Below are 23,376 nucleotides of genomic sequence, written 5' to 3' on the forward strand. Positions count from 1 at the left end.
AAAGTGACGTCATCCAAAGGGTCTCCAACCACAAAAGAGCACAAATGGCGACATCTAGAGGAGGACATGGTTTAATGCAAGTACGCCTTGTTTGCACGCGTGAGCTGATTTATCCTCTCTTGTTCGTTCGTTGGATCCGCTGCTTTTCCAACATGTATATATGTCGTTTGACGGGAATCATCACTAATCGCAAAGTCTGATGCGGAGCAAAGACCAGAAAGGAGCGCGTGCGTTCACCGGTGGGGCGTGCCTGCTAGGAAGCGACACAGTAACCGAATGTGACCAAGATGCACTTCAAAATAAAAAAACGATTGTGTGTCTGCTTGACGAACACGAATCGTGAACCCTGCTACTCAAAGTTATACAAACAAAACACTAGTAAAAGTACAAAATACGTTTAAAATTAAAATACATACATATATATTTAACAATTTATTTGGACAATTGCTATTCTCGTTGAACATTTACGTTGAGTGTTCAAACAGGAAGTAGTAAATGTGATTCCTTGGAACTTGACGTCATCGCTTGTCAGACACCTCATAGACCAGACAGTGCGCGCACGACTCACGTGCGGCGATATGAAGATGAGCACAAACGACAGCAAAAGGTTCGCCGCTTCCTTGACAACTTCAGTCTGACCTTTATTAATTTGTGGCGTCATGAAAAAACACCACAGTCCCGCCAAGCAGCCGGCAGCGGCAGTGCCAGACGTCCCGGTGTCTGTGGCGGTGGCGGCGTCGATGACGACGACTCAGGGCGGCGAGGTGACCGTCCAGCAACTCAACGAGCTTCTGTCGAACGGCAGCGGCTTCTACAGCCTCCCCACGCAGCACTTCAACGAGGTCTTCCCGAGGATATACATTGGCAACGCGTGAGTGTTTGTTTCCTTTTTTTGCGTTTGTTTTGATGCCTACCAGCGACCGCCTGTTGTCTTTTTTGTTACCGACACACCTTTGGTGCGCCCTCTAAAGTGGCTCTTGTGTAACGACGTCACGACGTTTAAGACACGAATCTGCTTTAAAACAGATTATGTATGACATGATGCTTCAGGATTGGATGTATACACACAGACCTACTTGAACTACACCTAACCTTAGACCTAAAATTATATCTAATGGAGATTATCTAAGACTGAAGCTCGATCCAGGCTGAACCTTAACGTATAACTGAAATTACCTAGGTAAGGTCTGTACCAATCCAAAAACGAATCCTATCCCACCTTGACTGAGACTGACACCTAGATTGATCTTTACACACTGACCAGTACTTATAATTATAGCCCCAACGGTAAATTTAGATTTACACCAAGACTTGATTTAGTCCTAAACCTCGAGCTAAACCCACAATTAAACTTAAACTGTTCCTGAAAGTTGACCTATACATGAGCCTTAGAAACATCTACACCTAGTGCAGGTCCGACCCTAGGTCTTTACAGAAACGTAGACAACATTTTAGACTTAGAAAAGCTTTACAGCTAGTCATAAGGCCGCTACAACAATCCGACGTCGGCCGTTGTGGCCAACCGGCGCGTTGGCCTAAAATATTTCCTTTATTAGTCCCACAATGGGGAAATTCGAGATTCGAACCCAGGCCTCCTGGGGAGACTGGGTCCTGAACGCGGCGCCTTAGACCACTCGGCCATCCTGGCAAAAGTCGACACACCTGACCGGAAAATGACTGAAGAACACACCGCAAAAAATCCGACAGTCACCAACTAGTCCGCATGATCACCATGAGACCGTCAAGTAAATTTGGTAGCAAGTACAGTCCCAAATAGAACAGACACTCAGCAAAATATATCCATTCAAATTAAAATAGCCGAGGAGTGACACTACTTAATTTAGTCTGCAGCGTTTACAGTTCAACTGGTACGCAGTAAATTTAATAGCATGAGTTTTACTCTAAAAAAGACATAATTTAGTCCCATTAAACAGAGTAAATATTCAGCGTAATAATTCTCAGAATAAAATTTCCACTGAATTTTGTAGTGAATATTTGACTCTAAATTTTTACTTGCTTTGTGACCAAATTTATTTCTTTTTGGAGTAAAATGTACGCTACAAAATTTGCTGTGAACCTGCTTGTTTTTACGTCACCATTGACTTGCTAGAAGACTTCCACAAAGGAGAGATGCATCAGTGTTTTTTTTTTTTTTTTTTAAAATAATGGAAAAATTGCTTAATTGACCAAATTGTTGCTAGAATTTGGCAGCACTATATAATCTTCCATCTGAATAATCTCCCTTTCCACTCTGAACTTCTGCACCCCCAGAAAAAACACCCGCATCCAAGCTTGTGCCTCTTGCTGAGACACAAAGGACCTTGCAAGATGTAGTCATCTGCGGGAAGTGTAGCAGATGAAACTGGAGGGTGAAACATAAATCTAAGCTTGTTGGCTGTCCAGCTGCTATCGACTTTCCAATGAAACGTGTCTACAGGGAAAGGATTTACATCTCACAGCTCACACTTAGTCACTTCCTGGTTCATTTAAATCTTCTGACCGAGCCACACACACACCGAGTGACGCACCTGAACTAGACGTGACAAATTCCGTTTGGTGACTGTCTTTCACATGCACCGACTGACTTAAACTCGCAACAAAAAATTACAAGCCCTGGACATCTTATCGGGTAACCTTTTGAAGCATCTCACCTATATTATTTTATTTCCTCTGGCTCGGATCGCCGCCGAGACAGGAAGAGGGATGCTCTGCATGCGCTTTAATGGATCGCAGCTACAACAAGATCAATATAAACGTGCCAGTCAAGTCCGGAAAGAAAGTGATGTCGACAAGGCTCCAAACGCTTTTGCCTTTAATCTGCCTCGTGTAATTAGTGCGCTGTTTCAAGTGGGCGTGTCCAACCGGAGGGAAAGGTCATGTGGTGATATTGATCGGCGATTTAAGGCTTGCGACCTCCTCGGGGGGCCTAAGGTACCTTTTTGTGCTGACGTGTCAGCTTTGGTGCAACCGTAATTGAAAAAAAAAAAAATAAAAATACAGATCAACAACAACAACAGATAAAAACAGGCAGGCCTTCCTCAGCTAAAAGTGTTTGGCTTTTTTTTAAGCAACAAAATGTTCCTGGGCTGAGTTTTATTTTTTTTTTATGAAAGAGGCAGCATATATATCACTTTTAAACACTGCTGACACTCTGCGTGTTTTTATTTATTTTTTTATCACCGCAGTGTGGCGTTTGTTCCTTTTGTTCCTTGTTGTCGCCACACGTCAATCAATTCTCCAGTGTGCTCTTTCAGTGCTTCATGTGCATTTTTCATCAAGGTGGGGGATGAACACTTGTCTCCTTCCTCTGCAGGTTCGTGGCCCAGAATGCAATGCGTCTGCAGAAGCTGGGCGTGACGCACGTGCTCAACATGGCGGAGGGCACCTCCTTCATGCACGTCAACACCAGCGCCGACTTCTACGCCGGCACGGGCATCGCCTATCACGGCATCAAGGCCAACGACACGGAGCAATTCGACCTCAGTGCCTTCTTCGAGGAGGGCGCCGTTTTTATTGACAAGGCCCTGGCGCACAACAACGGCAAAGGTGACACCGCTGTCTCGGATAACACGGAAAATTTGCCACGTGTGGAAAAATGGCCTTACGGGCATTCTAACACCGCTTAATATTTATCATATAGAAATATTTATTTAATTAATTGATGTGGTGCTTTGTGCTCGTTAAGACAGCAGCCAATCATCTGTGGCTAATTCCGACTCACTCCAGAGTCCTGCTCCATATTCCATTATCAGATCAAATCCCTTGACATCTGCAAAACGCGTCACCTGTTGCACGCATTGTTCTCCTCTTCATATCTTTTACATGAAATGTTCCATATTAAATGTGCCGCATCAGCGTTCCGTGAAACAAAAAAACTGCACCCCGGTGAATATTCGCAGCCAAGATCCGGTGTGTGTTGCCGCAGTGTCCGATTTTGCTGCGCGCGACATTATCTGCTCATTTTTGCGAGCGTTGTTTTGCGAGCCAGCTCTCAAAGGTCGAAGGTTGGAGGATTTTAATGAGCGGCTGCATCACCGTTACTGCAGTGCAGATGCCGTCTCCTTGTATGTGAGGACCTTTTTTTTTTTTTTTTTTTTTTTTCACCACCTGCCTCTCTGCAACACTGCTGACCTTTTTATTCACGTTAGAGATGTCTAAAACTAGATGTAAGGAAGAAGCTCAATTGTGATGAGACAAATTATTAAACAAATGATCTAATTTCCTTTGATTGGTCCAACATTTTTTCCAGGTCATCCATGACCAGAAGTACTGTAGAAAATGGAAGGATGGGGAGTGTACTTTTCTAATTTTTGTTCATCTAGCCGGCTGATGTAAGAAGAAAAATGCTCACCCACTAGATGGCGGAAGTAACAATTCCGATGCATCCACCTGTTGAAAGTCATACAACAAAATTTGGTAAATAATCCCCTTCCACTGGAAAGGCGGATCAACCGCCAGATTCGATATATAAACACCAAAATGTTGGCGAGCTTAATGCTAACTTGTAACGTGGGACCCCCCAGGTAGTAGCACAGTACTGAAGGTGTGCAACTCTGAAATTCTGACTTGGCTGGAGATTGTACAAACCCATAATTCAAAAAAAAAAATCTGTATTCTAATCTAAAGCAGCACTGTAGTTTTTGTGATTTTTTTTTTTTTGTTGTTTTTTGTGAGAGGTGTCTAATGCCAAATCTGTTCCTGTTTTCTCTCAGGGAAAGTGTACGTGCACTGCAGGGAAGGCTACAGCCGCTCGCCCACCATGGTGGTGGCTTACCTCATGCTGCGCCACAAAATGGACGCCCGTCAGGCGGTGGCCACCGTACGACAAAAGAGGGAGATCGGCCCCAACGACGGCTTCCTGCGCCTGCTGTGCCAACTCAACGAGAAGCTGGCCCGCGAGGGCAGGCTGAACGGCGAGGTGGGCAAACTAAAGACCAAATGAAAACGACCTCCCATCATGCCTTTCACTGATTTTTCCGCTGCTCTCCGGGATTCTTCTCACAAACCAGCACCCGTCTTGAGGGTTATTCTGGAACATGCTTTTTATCTGTGGCGATCATTCCGCGCACATGCACGCACACGTCCATGTTTACCTTTGAATCTCCATGACGAGCTGCCGTAAACTCTCACCAATCTCGCCATCGACCTACTGCTCGTAGAACCGAGCTACTTCAAGCATTCCGACGCTCCGTACTCCCATGATTCCTAACGTAAAAGACGACAGCACAATCATTCCGAGAGGTTTCACTGCCGCGAATGTCGGAATCTTAAAAGTCAAATATAAGGCCGATAACGAGGCATAGAAGCATTCCGTGAATCCCAAGTAGTTTTATTTTTAAACCACCGGTAATCCATGCCAACACGTTAATATAGCGGCTCCTAAAATCCGACCAGAGGCCTCCTCCGATTGACACTTCCCAAATGCATCATGGGACAAAAGTGATGCAAGTCATTTTATCCACTGCCAGGTCGCACATCCCATACCGTGCCCTTCATTTTTTTTCTTCAATTTGTGTGCAGTAAAACATTGCTATATATGTCAATACTCCATCCTTCTAGACAGTCTATATAGAATGTAAGGACACCTGTCATTTATTTACCAGCTATGCCTAGCGTGTCACTCATGTCATCAATCGACTCACTATTTATTCCTCCTTTGCTATATGTATAAATATATGCATATGAATATATACATGTACTGTGCGTACTGTATATACGTATTTACTGTACGTGTTGACATATATGAATGTATGAGCAATGTGTCTGTAACGTGTAGGTATATCGTCTGTGTGTCTAATATATCACCTTATATTCGTCTATATGACTAATTAGTCACTCTCACCATCGGCCATTTACATGTACGACAATATATTAATCGTCAAATATGATACGCATGTAAAACTTTCCCTGTGACCACAATTGTGTCATCCGCGATCATGCATTGTGCGTCTACATTGCGACACAGGTGGCAGTCTGGATCGTGCTCATGATGTCATCGTATCCATTTTTTTTGGTTTGTCGCTTAGCAACACAAGTGACGCCCCTGATGTGCCAACTTGCTCAGAAGGTGCTTGAAAGGGGGTTTGATTCACTTTGTCGCACTATACTGAGCCTCCATTAGGGGGCGTCCTTTCATTACGCGCCAGAAAGCAGCTCCATTGAGGAGGTGCGCTGTGAGCGCAGTGGCTGTTTGCTCGATTTTCAACTAAATGTGTTCCAGCAGCAACGACTTGGCCCCCACTTGACGCAGGCACGATTAAACGCTGCCAGATGCATCGCAGCGTTGCAGCAGCGGCGTTTGCTGACGTCTGAACGTGCGTCGGCAGGTCAAGTCATCATTCGGGGAGTTGCAAGACAGCCCCCCCCCCCCCATTTCTGGCAAGACCGACCCCGGTCCCCCCAACCTCTTTAGTTGTCCTTTGGCCAACACGTTGCTGCGTGCTGCGTGCGCTCAGTTGTGGTCGGCCAAAGTGTTTGGCAACAGCCGTCAGGTACACTCTTACAACAAGCTGAGATCTTTGTCAAAAATGTGTCACGTTTTTTTTCCCCTTCCTCGCCTCATCACGACCCAGGGACCACACAAAAATTTACACGGATACAATATCAACAAGCACCAATACCCAAAAGCCTATTTACCACTCGCTTATTTGAGTCCATGCGGTTCCCAGCACAAAATGCAGCCATCCGTCCTTTTTCTTCTTCACACTCGATGTCATTTGAGACCGTCTCAACTGGCTGACGTGTAGACAACCATTTCTCCTCTCACCTTCTCCCCACCCGACAATTTTGAGTCTTCATTTAGCCTAACATGTTCGGTTTTTGGGTTGAAGATTCAAAATTCGAATTCATCCCTTCGTTGTGCTGCCACAAAAACTATCAAAGAAATTGCATTTTGTAACTTTAGAATATTCCATAGTCAACCTACACTACACTCGAACCCTTACAGGTGAACTTATTCTGACCGCTGAACTATCCATGATTCAGTGTTGCTGTACTATTTTCTTGTGCTGTTCTCTAACAAGGAGCGGAACGGCAAAATTCACAACAGGTGTTTGATCCGGGAGTGGACCAATACATTTTCTGGTTCAATTAGCAGTGGTATTTAAACAATCTTCTTCATCATGCTGTTGACATTTTTTGGCATCATCAGACCAGGCTGACACATAGCTAATCATCGACAGTACTCAGCATTGTGAGGCTTCAAACAAAATGTTCGCAGAGGGAATTGGCCACTTAGCTTAGGTTGTCACTGTGTCATCAGCAGAAAGGCATAAAAGAGGACGTGGGGGGAAAAAAAAAAAAAAAACACCTGTTGTGAATTTTGCCCTTCAGCTCCTTGTTGGACAGCAGCAATATGTGGGAAATATACTCAAACATTGAAGGTCAAAAAAAGTTGACCTGTAAAGCTTATAGTGCATTTTCGGTTCATCCTGAAAGTTTGTGAGTAATGGAAGTCCTCAACACTTTTTAAACCTATTTCCCCGATGGCTAATGTACGATTTTACATTTGAACATTTGTGTTATATTTTGGAATCGTCAATCACGCTAATAAATAGTTGTACGCTGCTTTCGCAAACAAACCAATACTGCCACCTGCTGTCCAGTCAGTGTAATCTTTTATTGACCCCCCCCAACCAAAACTCATCATGGTGTTTTTCCTTCTCAGTTATTTCCGAGAGGAAAATTCGTAACATCGCGACTGATTTGTGTTGTTGAGCGGCAATGCGCATCCAGCGTCACTTTCGGGAGCTTTTACCATGCTCCACTGTGTCGGTTTCAAAACTGCGAATGTCCAATTGTATATCGTTATATATACTATGTAATATGTAACATGCACTAAGTGGTGAATTGCTGCATTCAATGTCCAAGCTGGCCTAATATATTGGCCGGTAGTAACATTTGGTTAACTGCTTACTTGGGAGGATGTAAGGGGATCTTAGTTGAATTGTTTCGGGTGGGAAAGGAGCGGACAAGTTCTTGCCCTACTTCATCTAACGATGACATCACGGGCCCGTTATCCGTAATTGTAATGGATTCACAAGTGCTGGTTTGGAGCATTGTGAAACATTGAGAATTAGGTTTATTGAAGTCCCGGATAACTTCCCGTGATTTTATTCTATTATTTTTGAAATTTTTTTGGGGGAGTCCAAATGTGAAGTCTCCCGTGGTGTAATTTGGACATCTGCGCTTGAAGTCTCCTTTTGTTGGAAGCCCCGCGTGGCCGACAACCGATACTCGGCACATCATGGAAACTCATCTGGCTTGAACTTGTTCACCTTTTCCCCCTGCTACGTTTTCCCACCTGAGAGCTTTTTAAACAAGTGCCGGAAAGGAGTAACAAAGTGGGAGTTCGGGCCAGGTGGAGTACAGACACAAGTGTGGACGCCCCTATCTTTTGTGTTCAATGGTTTTCGCACAAAAGGAGTCCACGGCCTGACTCCTCCTCCGTCCCATTTTGATGATGATGACGATGACGACGACGACCCAAACGACACAGCCCACCTGAAGCCTTACAGTGTGTCGTTCAGTCTGTCTATTTCACCTCACGCGACGGGAGGGCGAGGCTTTGTTGAAGTGCACTTGATTTAACATTCTTCTTGTTTGTTTTTTCTTATCTAAGACAACTTTGTTAAAAATAAACTACTGAGTTATCATCCGGACTAATGGCTGCTCTTTTTGCTGTGTGTGTTGTTTACTTAATGTCTGTCCTCAGTGTGGCGTTTATCAATTTCTCCTGAAGTGGGTGTTTTTGAAAATATTGTCAATGCAAAAATGATTTATCCCACTTGTACGTGCACTAATTAGACCAGACCAGCAGTGTGGGCCCTTGAGGGTCCCAGCAAACCAGAACCCGAATTCAGTCTAATTTCCATTAATTCCGCAGCTCATAAATTGTTTTAAATGATCTGTTTCGGTTTGAAAAAATACAAAGCTACCTCATTGGCACGGGTCCGAACAACCCCGTCCAGGTGTAGAAACATGACAGGCACCAGGAGCCCAGCGCAGGACAGGAAGCACTGCGGCGAAAAATTAGTCCGAGCGGGTTATATTGGTCCCTCACTACCACTTTAATTCCGAAACGGCGCTCCAATCTCATCAGCGTGATGAAGTGACATGCGTTCCAACTATGTGTTTGCTTGTGCATGGAAATGTTTACGGCTTAAGCCCAAATCAGAGCTGACTACATCCTGCAGTTCGCTTGAAGAAACACGAGCTGGTGTCAATACGGATTTAGTTGTTTGGGTCGAATACCTCAAATGCTTGGAAAACGTGTTTATTTTGGTGAGTCACGTTGCTCATTTGCTCATATCCGCTAAGCTAACATCACCTGATGTTGGATGCTTGTTTATGGAGGAAATGATTCATGAGTGAGAAACGGGACATGTAATCAGTCGCAGGTATTTCTGGCCGTTTTGCCGTTGACGTTTTCATCAGTCACTGCTGAGAATGTTGTTGGCAGCGGATTTCTATCGGCCTTGTGACGTCCAACCGCCAAAAGTTGCCGTTGCTCATCTTGAGAAGGAGTGATGCTCCTAAGTTGATGTCGAAGCACATGTGTGGCACAGTGTTGCTTTATCAGGAAATATGAAGGCGGAGGAGGCGGATGATCCATCTCCTTAGATCCGCTTCCAAGTGGTTTCGCCCGCAGTCGCTTGTTTCATCCCGGTTCTGTTTTTTACTGCACCGCATGTGGATAATCAACTGACGCTGCCAGTACAACCATAAAACGATAACATCATGCCCAACACGATGGCGTGTCAGATTTAAAATTGAGCGTTAATTCAAAAGCCGTCAGTGTTCTCGCCCTGAAACACAAACAACGTACAGAATGGGAGAAGTTGGCAGTAAGGAAAAGCTTGCGTTAGCCACGGGCTCACAGCCAGCCGCGAGATGAGAGTGTGTTCTCATCTTCTCCTGGTCACTTTTAGATTATTTTCAGATCAACTCGCTGCTCAATCTAAGGTACCGTGACCTCTTGACCTTATGAGTCATTTTGCAAAATACAGTGACCCCCCTTACCGATTTAACGTTCGCTTTTTACGGAACCTATACCCAGACTCCCTTATTTGTCTGCACTTTCTGTAAATTCCCAATGATCCCACTATAGATGGCGCCATGGCCAGAGCTAAGCGGAAGGAAATAATTGGTGTCAAGGAAGTATTGTTGAAGGCATACACTTTGATTGTCATATGGCAGCAAATAGTCAACATTAGCGCGTACAAATTGATTAAAGCGGGATGTAGAATCATTAGAAAAGAAAATGATAAACCCTGTTCCAGTGTCTCGTTTTGAATACGCCTTCCCGCCCAACTTTTTGCTGAATTCTCAAGAGAGAGCGCCGCACGTTGACGTTCTCTAGCGGCGCAAGGGTGAAAAGTCAGGTGGCGTTGTTAAAAAGCAGACCTGGCATTCGCAGCTTTCAAACATACCTTTTTTAGCTGCCTCGCTAATTGCTAAAGGCTGCGCATGATCATCCTGTTGTGCAACCAGATGTTGCTCCGCGCACCGGCGCACCTCTGACACGGAACAACGCAAGTTACACAAAGCGTTTGAAATGTTCACAGCGCGGCACCAGACATACGCACATCTGACTTTGGGATACAAAGCGCAGTCCAAGTTAAGAAAACTGGACGTCTCCTTATATTCTAGCTGTCTGAATTGCAAGGTTCTCGAGATAAGCGTCTTCTATGCTCACAAGTGAGGCATAGTCCGCTTTTTTCGGTGACATTTTACGATGATCTATGCGCTACATTCACCAAATGTTCGAATGGGCCAAAAATGTTTCAGTATTTGGTGTACAAGTTGCTGTTCCCCGACACGGAGCCGATCGGCAAATTGTGAATGAATATTTTTCCATTGTGAGTCTGTGTGACTTGAATTGTGAGAAGAGTGAGCGAAATTTGTTGGTCACGTCTCCTATTGGGAATTTTATCGGTTAAGGTCGGCGATTAGCAGGGGAAGACTGGAGTGGATAAATTGGACTGTTGCGTTGCTGTCAGGACAGTCATGTCACGCGTCGGCTTCCGCACAAAGGTGCTGTCGTACTCTGCGGGCGAAGTTTCTGCATCCGCGGAGGAGAAACTGCGCCGTGGGTGGCCTCGCAATTGACAGCGCACTGCCGCCACGGAGACATTCTGCTTGTCATTATCCTTTGCTGAATTCAACACTGCGGGGGGGGGGGATTATTCTCACATGCTGGTTTGCTCAATTTATTGATCTTGTAATGGAAAAAAAAAAAAAAAACAAGTTGAAAATAACCGCAACAGCATTGGCGTTTGTCTGCTTGTACTTACACGCTCAATTAGCACCTCTCGCATTCTATCCTGGGAGATAGAATGCGAGACCTGCCAGCATCTGCTACGCTGCCCTTAAATCATTTGCTCAAAAATGTAAATGCAACTTGTTTTGATTGATTGGTGTTGGTTTGAAAATGATCAGGCCAATAAATACTGTACCTTTTCTGCAGAATATCCTCAACAATAAGCATGAAATATCCCAAAATAAAGATTCCGTGGTGTTGGCAGTGGTCGAACTGGTAACGAGGAGTTCTGAGGATTCTGAGGACTTGCTAACCAGAAACCCGGAGAGAATAAAGGATTTCGGGAGCTTCGGAACAGCAATCTCAAAACCTCTGTTCAATGTTCTGTGAATGTTTAAGTTGACTCGTTCATAAGAACAGCACATGTCCGACAAGCAACGGCCTCAGGGTTGTTTGGAAAGAGCGCCATTTAGCGTCTGAGGTCCAGCCAGCCTCACTCCCACAGGCCAACTTCCTACTTGGCAGCTTCAATGGAAGTCCTATCTATTTTGAAGATGATCTCAATAGTCTGCAGACAAACAATGACAATTTGGGGATTTACTGCCGCCATGGTTAAATCTCCGATTTTTTTCCCGCGTGGAAGACTCATAAAAGATCAGAGTACCACGAGCATCCCTTTTTGCACTCATTGTACCTCTGCTGCCCCGTAGCAGGCACTCAACTCTGAGTGACCTTGATCCCTGCCAGAGAACCCCCCCCAAAAAACTGGGGCTGCTGCCAACAGATAAACAGTCAGGATAAGAAGTTTAAAATGTCAATTGAAAGATAGGAAGATAGCAATAGTTGTCAAATTCACATTTCCTTTTCCAAGTAAAAAGAAAGTCGCAACATGTGCTAGGTTGTCTCTGCGAAAGTGTGAATTTGCCTGGGAGTAGCCTGCCATATGTCGGCACTTGAACCGGAGATTTTGCCGTCACAATTGATAAACGCTTGTCGGCGTGAAGCGCAGTTAGTGAGAAGGGCCCGGCCGGGCTCGTGTAAGAACATGACAGCACATTTACATCCAGCGTGCTTCACATATCTGAGGGGCTGCGAGTGTGTGCGACCGCCGCTTGCTGGTGTTTATTGTGGTTATGTGTGCTGATTGCAGCCACATGTTGGTGCAACAACAACGCTAATGTTGCGTCGATTGCAGCTTGATTGACACCCAGCTCGCATACCAACGCGAACCACGGGATGTCGAAATGTGACTTGGAGCCTTACGTAGAGCGCGGCGACCCGACGTGTTTTTACAAGGGGGCAGCGAGAAATGTTCTACACTCGTGCTCAAGCAGGATGCTCATGTAAATCACTCCAGTGGGTGGACTCGTCGACCACAATGCGTCAAGACCAAAAGATCCGAACGCAAATTACACCAAGGCTGGAACAGATTAATTTCCTTTCAGTGGGGAAAATTGCTATTATGTTCGAATAGTTGGTCTTATTTGACACCAGTTATTACTTTCAGTGCTTTGGCGTCATTGTGCGGTATCTTGCGATGTTCTTGGGGAAAAAAAATAAAATAATGGGAGTCGAGCAGTTTTTCGCCAAATAGCTTAGAACAAAATATGGCTTTCTGACTATTGCGTCAGAGTAGGTTAGTGACAAAATCGGACACATTCTGAGTTATGTTCAAATTTGTCGCAACGGAATGCAGCTGGGGGGGGGGTTTCTTTCGAGTGAATTGTTTACCATGCATCCCAGGTTTCCTTTTATTTGGAAAATTTTAACAGGCATGTTAGAAAGGTAATTGTGGAATTCAGTACTTCTCAATTATTTTCTGTTACGCCTCCCAGCAAAAAGAAAACAATCCACCCGCCCCAACCCACCCACTTTCCGCCGCAACGATAAATAAAAAAACAAACCTACACCGTAGGCTTAATACTTGCTGCATACAGTGGGCAAGGAGAGCGCCACTGCCAACTACTGGAGTGGATGTGCAATTACACCTTAATGTAGTTCGGCGAGGAAAAAAAAAAAAAGCAAGATCCCCAGGTTCACACGCGCCCCCCCCTCAGCATCACACCGCAGTCAGCAACTCCTAAAACTTAGTTGCCGAACCCGAAACTGAAAGTTCAGTCGCCTTTGGTCGGGACGCACGCTGCAAATGAGTTTAGTTCCGCTTCTGATTGATGAATGGATTCAGAGGCGCTACTTTGCGTTGTCTCCAGTTCCATTTGAGATGTTCAATCAAATGGCATTGACAAATCTGCCGTGACAAAAATAGCAAATCTCATTTTGACTCACCGCAATTTGTAGCCAAAACGGCGAGCGCTGCAAGCAGCTTTCAACGCTTCATTTATGGACCCCAACGCAGCCTTCTTCTCAACTTAAATGAAAGTTGCAATCTGCCATCAGCTGCAGCGCTGGAGGCGTTCTTCCAATGTGGTGAGCATCTGATTGTTATTTTACTGCAACGAAGATAAAAAAAAAAAATAAAATACAAAAATAACGTGCGGCGAGCCCCGCGGGCTCCGTGAAGGAAGCCATAAAGGTCCAAATGGAGATTGTGACCGACGTCTGTCGCGAGATGGTAATCAGAGGTCCGCCGTCCCCGCTTGGCACGACTTCACACAACATAACGCAGCATCTCCTCGCTGATAAACGACACATGGGAAGCGTCTAGTCATGCGTTTGTGTTCTCTTCATACGAAATACCGAGCCAAGTCATCAAATAACACAACGAATATAAGGTTGTCATCGCTCAAATCCAATCCAAACGTAAAGTCTTTATAGAACACATTTTAAACCAACACGGTTTAATTGAATTTAAAGTCACTTAAACCGAATTTAAAACAATGTAACATAATAGAATATATAAACAATAAATATATAATAAAATAAAAATAAAACAGCCCTGCAAAGAGATCATTACTTAAAACACTCAGTTGACTATTCTCTTATGCATTCAATCATTTATTTATTTTTGAAAAATTTTGATTTTTTTTTTTTTTTCACTTTGCTGATTATTTGTCATTTTTATGGGTCCTGAGTTGCAAACAAAAAATGTTGATTGTCACGAAACATACGACAATCAGGATTGCACGTTGTTGTATTTATCAAATCTACATTAAATTGGTCTGAAAGAAAGATGAAAGTCCGCTCGATTAATGCTGGCAATGTAAGATATTCACATGCATAAATTCTTTATTCCCCCCCCTTTTTAATTGATTTTTTATTTTTTTAATTTATTTTTTTTTATTTTTTTTTATATTCTATGCCAGCATCATATAATAACAGGTATAACAATGAAATGCTCCTCCAAAAAAGGTCCAATTAACATGTGTATCCTCTAGTTGCCATTCCTACAACAGAATCATAACTTTGTATTCAACCAAACAGGCCCTAAAGTCACATTTTTTTGCGCCCTTTTTTATTTCGTTTTCTCCACTTTTCCTTGTCCAATACTCTTACTCCTTCTTCCTCTAGGAGGCAGTGTTTCCTCAGTCACCAGACACAATCAAACTCTTAATCCAATGATCATTCACCTTCTTTTTCACTCGTATTGATGGTGATGAAGAGCCAAAAAAGGAATTAAAAAAAAAAAAAAAAAAGTCACCGGGACCAAAGAAAGGGCAGCGGTTATTGTTCTGATCTCATGTGGAGCAGAAATGGACCTGTGCAGTCTCACTTTTGCTGGCTCTGTCATCCTCATGCTTGATTTTTATGTGTGACAAATCAAAGAGCGGCAGAAGCATTGAGAAATACAAAGGCCGAGACAAGAGGGACAATCGCGTCTCCTGGGGTGAGCACGAGGAGGCCGAGATGTCATCCTGATGTTAAACCGAGCCCGTGGGGAAAGCATGGAGGAGATCTTAATTTGGAATGCTTCCCTTTCCTCCGAGGAGCCGCCATCTGTCAACGCTCGTCAAAGCGTTGACATGTTGAGGATGCCAAGAGGCTCTCCGTCAACAATGTCTAATTTGAACCAGATCCATGAACGGAGGCGGGCTTTGCATTTAGTACCCGGGTTTTCAGCGCGGACTTAACCGACTCAAATCACGGCTTAATACCGCCATGATCTCGTCGCAATTATAGAAACCATTAATGCCATTCAAAAACACAATATAACGGCACGCAACTGTGTCACAAAGTTCAGAGTCAATCTAATAACACAATGCATCATAGACGCGCATGATTAATATTAACTCATTCAATACCATTGACGGCTAAATACGTCTTTTTTTTTTGTTTTTTTACTCAGCTGGTAGTGAATGAGTTAAATATATTTATGCGTGCGGATCGCTGCAGATGTTTTGCTGTTAAATTTGGCTTTAGCAAGTTTTTCTCTGACCAGACAGAAAAATGCAACATTGAGACTGGCAGAGGATGACTTTAAAATCTGACTTTTATTGTAAATTACGTACCAGCTCGACGAGGGATTCCAAAGCCCCTGGGCAGAATACATTGACATGGCAACATATAAAATGAAATGTTGAGCAAAAAATCTACATAGTCAATCCTTGCATATTTGTGGTTCTTTCGTTTGTGTAGTTGCCTATTGTCCTGTTGTTAGCTGAAAAACTCAACTATTCAATTTCAATATTGCTTCAGTGGCATCTTGGGCCTCAATGGCACAATTTAAACTGAGTTGATGCGCTTAAGTTGGACAAAAGTAGTCCTTTGGTGCCAGTATTACTTCACAAGGTAATTACGAACCCGACTATGCGTGTGCCACAAATGATTGCCTCCTTGTCGGCCATGCCTTCTGTTTCTGATCGGTTGTTTTTTCTCGGGCGCGGTGGTTTCTTTCGAATCAAATTTGATGCATAAGATGTGGCTGGGAAAGGATTTTGTTTGTTGTTGTTTTAGTACATTCCACTCCATGTACTCATATTAAACTTTCCTTGTGAACGTAGGTCTGTGCTTTTGTTTGTGACTAGCCCAGCAAATTAAAAGGGTTCGGCACATGATTTCCTCTTCTCTTGTCAAAAATAAGACCAGAAGACGAGCACTTCTGCCAGGTTTTTGATGGACTTGCGCTGCGATGACGCAACAGTGTGGCCCACCAAAAGGAAAAACCTGCAACATCATAAAGTGTGAGGCCCGCGCTCGGTGCCCCTCCCTCTCCCCCTCGACGTCACCGCCTAATTGGCAGCCTCCCGCCAGAGGCTTTAAAAGGCGTGAGCGCGTCTCTCAGCCCTCCACAAGAAGCCCACCCACCCACCAAGCGCCACCACCGCCTCCCCCACTTGCCCCACTTCGCCGTCGTTCTCCTGGCTGCAGCATGCACGCTGCTCCCCCGCTGCTCCTCAGCCTCCTGCTGCTCCGCGGATGCTGCTGCGCCTCCGGAGCCGCCGCCAAGGCTTGGAGGCAGGTGTCCAACGACGGCACAGAATTCATAGCGGACTACACGCACAACAGCAACAGCAATAACAACACCATGAACAACAACAACAACAACCGGGCCAAAACAGGTGGACGAGCAAGCAACTCCGTCTCTTACAGTAAGTGTCCTCTTTCTCATCTTTATTCTTATGATTGTGAAACGTGATATCTTTAAAATACGCATAGTCAGTCAAACTCGTGATTTGTTCATTTTGGATTGTCAAAATTGCGTGCCCCGCAAACACGAAAGTGTAACCGAGATTAAAATATTTCAAATCAAGACAAAAATGCTTGTTTGGCTGCCAAGATATTTCGTCTTGCCAGCCAGTTCACTTGCTTCAAGCATTTTCTTTCCGCCTTAATAAGCTTAAGGTATTATAACATGTTATTGAGTTTTTATTACTGCTTGTGAGTTGTCTTAGCTTAGACCAAGAAATGTCACCGTTCTGTAGGTGTCCGTAATATGCATGCACCAGTTAAGACATCTGATTTTTAAAAATTATATATTTATATTTATATATTTTTTTAAAAAGTGTATTTGAAATGCTTGACTGACATACAAGCAGAAAAGACTTGAAATGTTTTCTGAAGTAGACTATTCCCATTGTTCTGTGCGTTGACACAGAAATCCTATATAAATACCGGTACACAGAAATTTGACATTTTAAGACCAGAAATTTATTAAAAAAACATGACCAGCGTTTAACTTTTCGTTTCAGCGTAATTAAAACATAATAAAAAAAAAAAAATCTATATATCTTACTACTGCCTATTGTTAATGCATTTTCTGTTTAAAGTGACTAAAAATGGTTCTTTGCACTTGAAGCGGCCATCGGTTGCATCTCAGCGTGATTTTGTGGTACGCCACATTTTGACCATTTATTTAAAATCTATCTCTATCACCTCCAATCGATGTCGTCGTAATCCACTTTACACACGTGAATATTCTTGCGGTTTCTCCTCCTAACACGGGTTTAAGTGGCGCCTGGACAGAGACATCGGAACCCCCTCATTTGTTCATCAGTTTATTGCCCGTCTCGCTTGACACTATTAGTCAAGCTTCGCTAGCGCGTGCAAGCCTCTGATTGCAGTAACATGTTGGCCCTAATCGAAAACATCGGCCTTCTTCTGGCTGCGAATATCCATGAGAAGGGCTTAGTCAATTGCTTTTTTTAACGCAACGCTGCCTTTGAGAATGATTCCCACCTGTGGCCCGGGAAGGAAATTTGAAGTTTCAACCGAATGCCGAGTGGTTCGATCTGCAAGCGTCACATTTGAGGTTTTCCTTTGCCCGTTTTCCATGCGCTTCACTGCTGTTACAAATAGGCTTTAAATTTTTTCTCCTTGATTTGAGTATGGTCTTACTTAAGGAAATAGTTTGTGGGCTGCAAGAATGATTTATGGCCAACGCGTTGTTTTGTGTCAGCCTAAAATCCTCAAATTCTCCACCTAATATGGAAAAAATACAAGTGTATTTTTTTCCAGTTATTTATTTATTTGTAGTCAGTTCACAATGTTACAGTAATGATACAATATCGAAACTGAAAATCGCCATACTCTAAAGCAGTGGTCCCCAACCACTGGGCCGCGGCCCGTTAGCGGTCCACAGACCACTTTGGACGGGACCGCACAGAAAAAAAAAAAAAGATGGCCAGTCCCAGATTGAGCGAAACCGTGGCTCCTGTTAATGTTATTGCTAATGCTAATGCTAGTGCAACTTCATGACAAGAGCAGGGAACAATTTTATTTACTATATCACAAAGTAAGTATTTTATGAATATAGTGTTTTAAAAAATATATAAATATAACTCGATCTACTTTAATGTATCAAGCTATCGGTCAGAAAATGAGATATGAATCAAAACTTTGGCGCATTGTTAAAATGGAGCGGGCTCTTAACAACAACTTGCAAAATGTGATTTGAATTGGTTAATGATAGCGGGAAACTATTTTGTGAGCACAGAAGCATTTTTACTATTGTGCCATGTAGTCCAAAACACGTATTATATACAAATCAAATGACGGTAAAAAAATAAAAACAGCAACTCTGTACCAAGAGTCGAATCACTTTTTTTCCCCAACTATGGTGCTTTCTGTCCTCTGTGAGGTCTCACCAGGCGGGTATTACTCAATGACAACTGTTCCCGATTCGCTGATAAATCAAAACTACAAGCCGAGCCAATCTTGGAGGGATCGTGCGAGCCGTCGTGTATCGCGGCCGCAGAAAAAAAACATCGGGATCGGGTTTTCTCTGTGAGAACAAAACGGAAGTCGCTTCTCATGAATCCTTTTGTTGATCCCTTTTTTGTGAAGCGGGCCCACTGGAAAGCAGATCCCTCGCCCGTTGTTTGTTTGGCGCTTTTAACACACCGCCAATAGAAAGAAACATCACAATAGATGTCGCATGCGTCCGTTGAAACGTTGCCGCCGAAATTTAAGACGTTGTTGTTGTTTTTTTTTTTTTTCGTATCTGTTGGGTTGCTTTAGCAGACGGCCGTTGAGTCTTCACTTCGCACGTTAGCGAGGGCCAGCGCGACTGTGTTTGCCAGGCCGCCTCCCCTTGTCGCTCAGAGCTCCATTAAGTTTCATGGAGCGCTTTACTGGCTCCTCCACATCAGCTGATGGCTGCCAGCTGGACGTCTGCGCCCGGAGGCCTTCGCCACCGGGGAACGCGGATGAAATTAAATTAACAAACGCTCCTCTCCACAGCTTCCAACTTGAGTAAATATGATTGTTTTTTTTTTTTTTTTATAATTCCAAGCAAAGCAAATCACGCTGCAATTTTATGTCCTACTTTTGCAATTAGGCATGGGTGTTTCAAACTCAAAATCATTCCCAATTAGAAGAATGACGGTTGATTTTTGCAGCTTGGTCTCGTTAGCGTCATGGGTAACTGGAATCTTTCCCAGCTGACTTCAGGCGTGCACCCTGGACTGGCCGGGCCATCTCACAATATACCAACGATGGCTCATTTTCCGATTTTGAATAACAAACAAATTAGGTGTGCTGCAAGAAAAAACACCCAATTTATTTAATTAGTCTGGAACTGATCAGTTACTTCTTCTTCTTTTTGTTCATCTGTCTATGCAAGTGTTGTGAAAAGTTGGTGAAAGAACGTAATTTTTCATTAATTCAGTATATATACTTCTGATATTTCGCTTTGACGGTGTGTTGTCACAATATCCTATTGTAGATTATGTCCCTAGGGAAACTGAATTAGGCAGTAGCAATCGACAGGCAAATTAGTAAAAGCCGAGGCTCGGGGCTAATCCTCCCGATTTAAAAATAAAAATAAAATAAAAATACGCAAGCCAAGCGTAACAAAGTTGAATCCAGGCCACTTGTGGAGAACTACAAGTACAGCAAACGCTTACCAGGGACCAAAAACTTCATTTGCCATTTTGGCGACCCACATTCCACCCCCCCCCTTCTATCGTCGGTGTTTATGTGGATACTGTAATTAATAATTTTTGTAGAATTAAATGACTTGATTTACTGAATTTGATGAATTTTGCCCGTTAATAATGCAGAACAAATTCTTGAAATACTTTAAGCCTCAAGTACTTCAAAATGTAGCCACCTCAAAATATAACCTTGTTTGGTAAATCTAATCTGATGGACCTAATCAGGTGACAAAAGTACTCACACTCTTAATTTAAGGTGAAGTAGTCCACAGTTCACCTGGACTGTGGGAGGAAACCGTGATTGCCAGCAAAAACCGAAGCAAGCATGGGAAAACATGCCGATTTCGACTCCCAACCTAGCATTCGCCACAAATCATTCTTGTAGCCAACAACCTCAAACATTCTCTTCAGCAAGCCCATGGATGGGGAATATATTGCTTCCTCAAATCTTTGTCTGACATTAACTAAAAAGGAGTAGAAAAAAGAATTGAATTGATCGAGAATGTTGGCAATATCAGAAGGCTGTTTTTTCAGGGACAACTTTTGTTTTTATATGTAGTGGGAAAAAGTAAAGAAGCGACCCAGAAAATCTATTTGTACTTGGTTATGTTCTACGATTGTAAAGCCATTCATCGTGTTTATCCGTAGTTGCAATTTCCAAGTGCCGTTGAGTCATTGACCAATCGAGGTTAGTCAGCGATGAAGCAGTGAACCGCTGTATTCTTGGAGTGTTTGTTTTGTAACCGAGCGTAACGGCAATATCCCGTTGTTGCTTCCCAGGCGCCTCGGAGCTGAGCTGCAGGGAGCTGCGTTCCACCCGCTACATCACCGACGGATCTTGTCGCAGTGCCAAGCCGGTGAAGGAGCTGGTGTGCTCGGGCCAGTGCTTGCCCTCGCACCTCATGCCAAACTCCATCGGCCGCGGGAAGTGGTGGAGAACCGGCGGCGGCGGCGGCGCCTCGGACTACCGTTGCATCCCGGCGCACTCGCGGACACGCCGGGTGCAGCTGCACTGTTCCAACGGCAACACTCGGACTTACAAGATCCGTGCGGTCACCTCCTGCAAGTGCAAGCGATTCCGCCCGCACCACAATCAGTCCGAGGCCAAGGAGGTCCCGAGGTTGCCCCGGAAGAAGCAGCACGGCCGCTCGTCGCAGGACCGGAACAAGAACAAAACGCCGTTGACAGACAACTCGTATTAAATCTCTGACAACACACCAAAACAATCTCTCTATTTGAGAGAACATGCAAGAGCTTTCTCACTCCAGAGCGACTTCACAAGCTGGGCTGACTTCAAGTGTTGTTTTTTTTTTTAGCCAATCTCAGTTTTCTTTTCTGCATGACAAACCTTTAACGTCCGGGCTTGCTACGAGGAGACGTCGCAACGGGTCCTCGTCCTGATATAAACGCATCTCAAGCGTAGCAAACATCCTCCCCGCCCGGCCCTCCAAGCCATCTGTACAAACACACACCGCTTGTCCCCCCCCACCCCCCGCCGCATTTAAGGCGGACAAGGTGCACCAAAGGGGCCGTAATCCATCTGCTTCTGCCTAGATGGGACACTGGCAGCTCAGGGGGGGGATGACGGTGGCGGTGGCGGTGGCGGGGTGGGGGGGTGACTCCGATGGAGGGATGGTGACAGCTTCGGAAAGAGGCCTCCCACCTCTTCCGGGCCCCCCCCACCCAAGGGCCTCAATAGCCCCGTGGCGCTCTCGGCTGATGACGTGCGTTCGACATTCCTTGGAATTACGAATTGAGTGAGCCCACGAACGGACCTGATCTAAGAGTGATCGTCCTCATGCCATTCTGTAAATACAACTTCACCGCGAAGACGATCGACCTTTTGGTTGTGGACGAGACCCCCAAACCCCCCTTTTTTTTTTTGACTTGAGCAACTGGAAAGCATTTGTCATTGATTGTACATATCATACCGGAGTGTCGCCCTCGCCAGGCTGAGGCGGGCAGGGATCAAGTGTGAGCCGATGGGCGGTGAGCGGGCCCAATTTCCTCCAACAAAGGAACGAACTGCATATTTATTTTTTATTTCCACATTTAAATTATTTATGCGACCTTATTTTTTTTTTTGGTAGTATATAATAATCGCCATTACTGTCATATAGTACGATAGCGCAATGAAACACTGTGCAGTACATGAATAAAGCCAATGCAGTTATATTTGAACAGTGGCCTGCTTGTTTTATTCAAATGTCACGTGTTGAAAGTGTGTCATTGGTCCTCGCTGTACGACAATCTGAAAGCCACTGAAAATGGAATGTTCATCTCTCGATGCAATTTTTACTCAGCATTTCAAGATCTCCAAATCAACAAGGTGCGAGCAAAAAACAAATCTTTACAGTGGAAACCGCACTTTTGTCTCCTGGCGTTCTCTGGGAGCTTAGTCCATCTCACATTTCACTACATCATCCCGAGCGGGTGGTCATTATGTCATTCCCAAGCCTTGTTTTCCCGGAGAGAACAGACATGCCCATGCGTTAGCTCGCTCGGCCAAAGTGGAGCGAGTCTCCTCTAAGAAACTTTAGACTACGGCACGGTGACGCTGACAAAGCATCTGTCCTGCGTTAACGTGCGCACAACAACGCGAACTCTCCGTGACCCTTTCCCGACTGCGGCGGAGGAGACGTCAAGCGCAATCTGGTCCCAACCGATGCATCACATCCACTGCGCTCGCTCGAAGTGTTATCAGAGGCGCTTTGGAACTCCAGGTGCATGCGTCCCACAGGCCCGCCGCCGCTATGAAAACCGGCTCCTCGTATTGCCACGAACGTTCTCGGCCTTGAGAAAATATTTATAGAACTGACACACTGACCACAATAAATGCTCGCGGGCTTCCTTTGTCCCAATGTGGGAACGTGAGTGGGAGGAATTCTGTCAGTCCCAATGCTTTCGGCGGGCCTTCAATCACGCCTCCGTTGTACCACTTCCTCGCTGCAACTCCAGGCAAAAGCGCCAAAAGCCTCGTTGTTTAGAACCTGATGGGATGTTTGACCACTTCAAACATCTTTGGCCGGATACACTTCTGACAAAAAGTTCGGAATATTTGACTTCCAGGTTGTCTAACAAGGAGGTTAACCGCAGAATTTACAGGATGTCCACTTTTTTTCCGACTCTTCAAGTCTGTCGCAACCTGCTGAAGACATTCTATGCTCATCGACCGCCTCACTCTGGGAACATCCTCCTTGAAGCCCACAAGAGAATCGTGTCGTGAAAGAGCTTGAAGCTTGACTTACAGCAGGAATTCTCAAACGTTTAGCGGCCGGGGAACCGTTAGTCTGAAGAAGATTGGTTGAGATCTGAGCTCTTTTGTCCGAGCCACTTGCTTGATTT

General features: G+C 44.5%; 2 protein-coding genes across 2 annotated transcripts; both read left to right on the forward strand.

Moving 5' to 3' along the window:
* Positions 1-495: 495 nt before the first annotated feature.
* dusp3a (dual specificity phosphatase 3a) lies at positions 496-7,284 on the forward strand. Its single transcript, XM_088284835.1, has 4 exons — positions 496-607; positions 677-871; positions 3,314-3,546; positions 4,713-7,284. Exons 1-4 carry the CDS (start codon positions 579-581, stop codon positions 4,940-4,942), a joined length of 687 nt encoding a protein of 228 aa, XP_088140961.1. The 5' UTR covers positions 496-578; the 3' UTR covers positions 4,943-7,284.
* Positions 7,285-16,281: 8,997 nt separating this feature from the next.
* sost (sclerostin) lies at positions 16,282-22,212 on the forward strand. Its single transcript, XM_088284834.1, has 2 exons — positions 16,282-16,746; positions 20,812-22,212. Exons 1-2 carry the CDS (start codon positions 16,287-16,289, stop codon positions 21,231-21,233), a joined length of 882 nt encoding a protein of 293 aa, XP_088140960.1. The 5' UTR covers positions 16,282-16,286; the 3' UTR covers positions 21,234-22,212.
* The last annotated feature ends 1,164 nt before the right edge of the window (positions 22,213-23,376 follow it).

This window comes from Idiotropiscis lumnitzeri, chromosome 20, assembly GCF_059441095.1.
Source record: "Idiotropiscis lumnitzeri isolate Australia: NSW breed Sydney's pygmy pipehorse chromosome 20, RoL_Ilum_1.0, whole genome shotgun sequence".
In the NCBI taxonomy this organism is placed as follows: Eukaryota; Metazoa; Chordata; class Actinopteri; order Syngnathiformes; family Syngnathidae; genus Idiotropiscis; species Idiotropiscis lumnitzeri.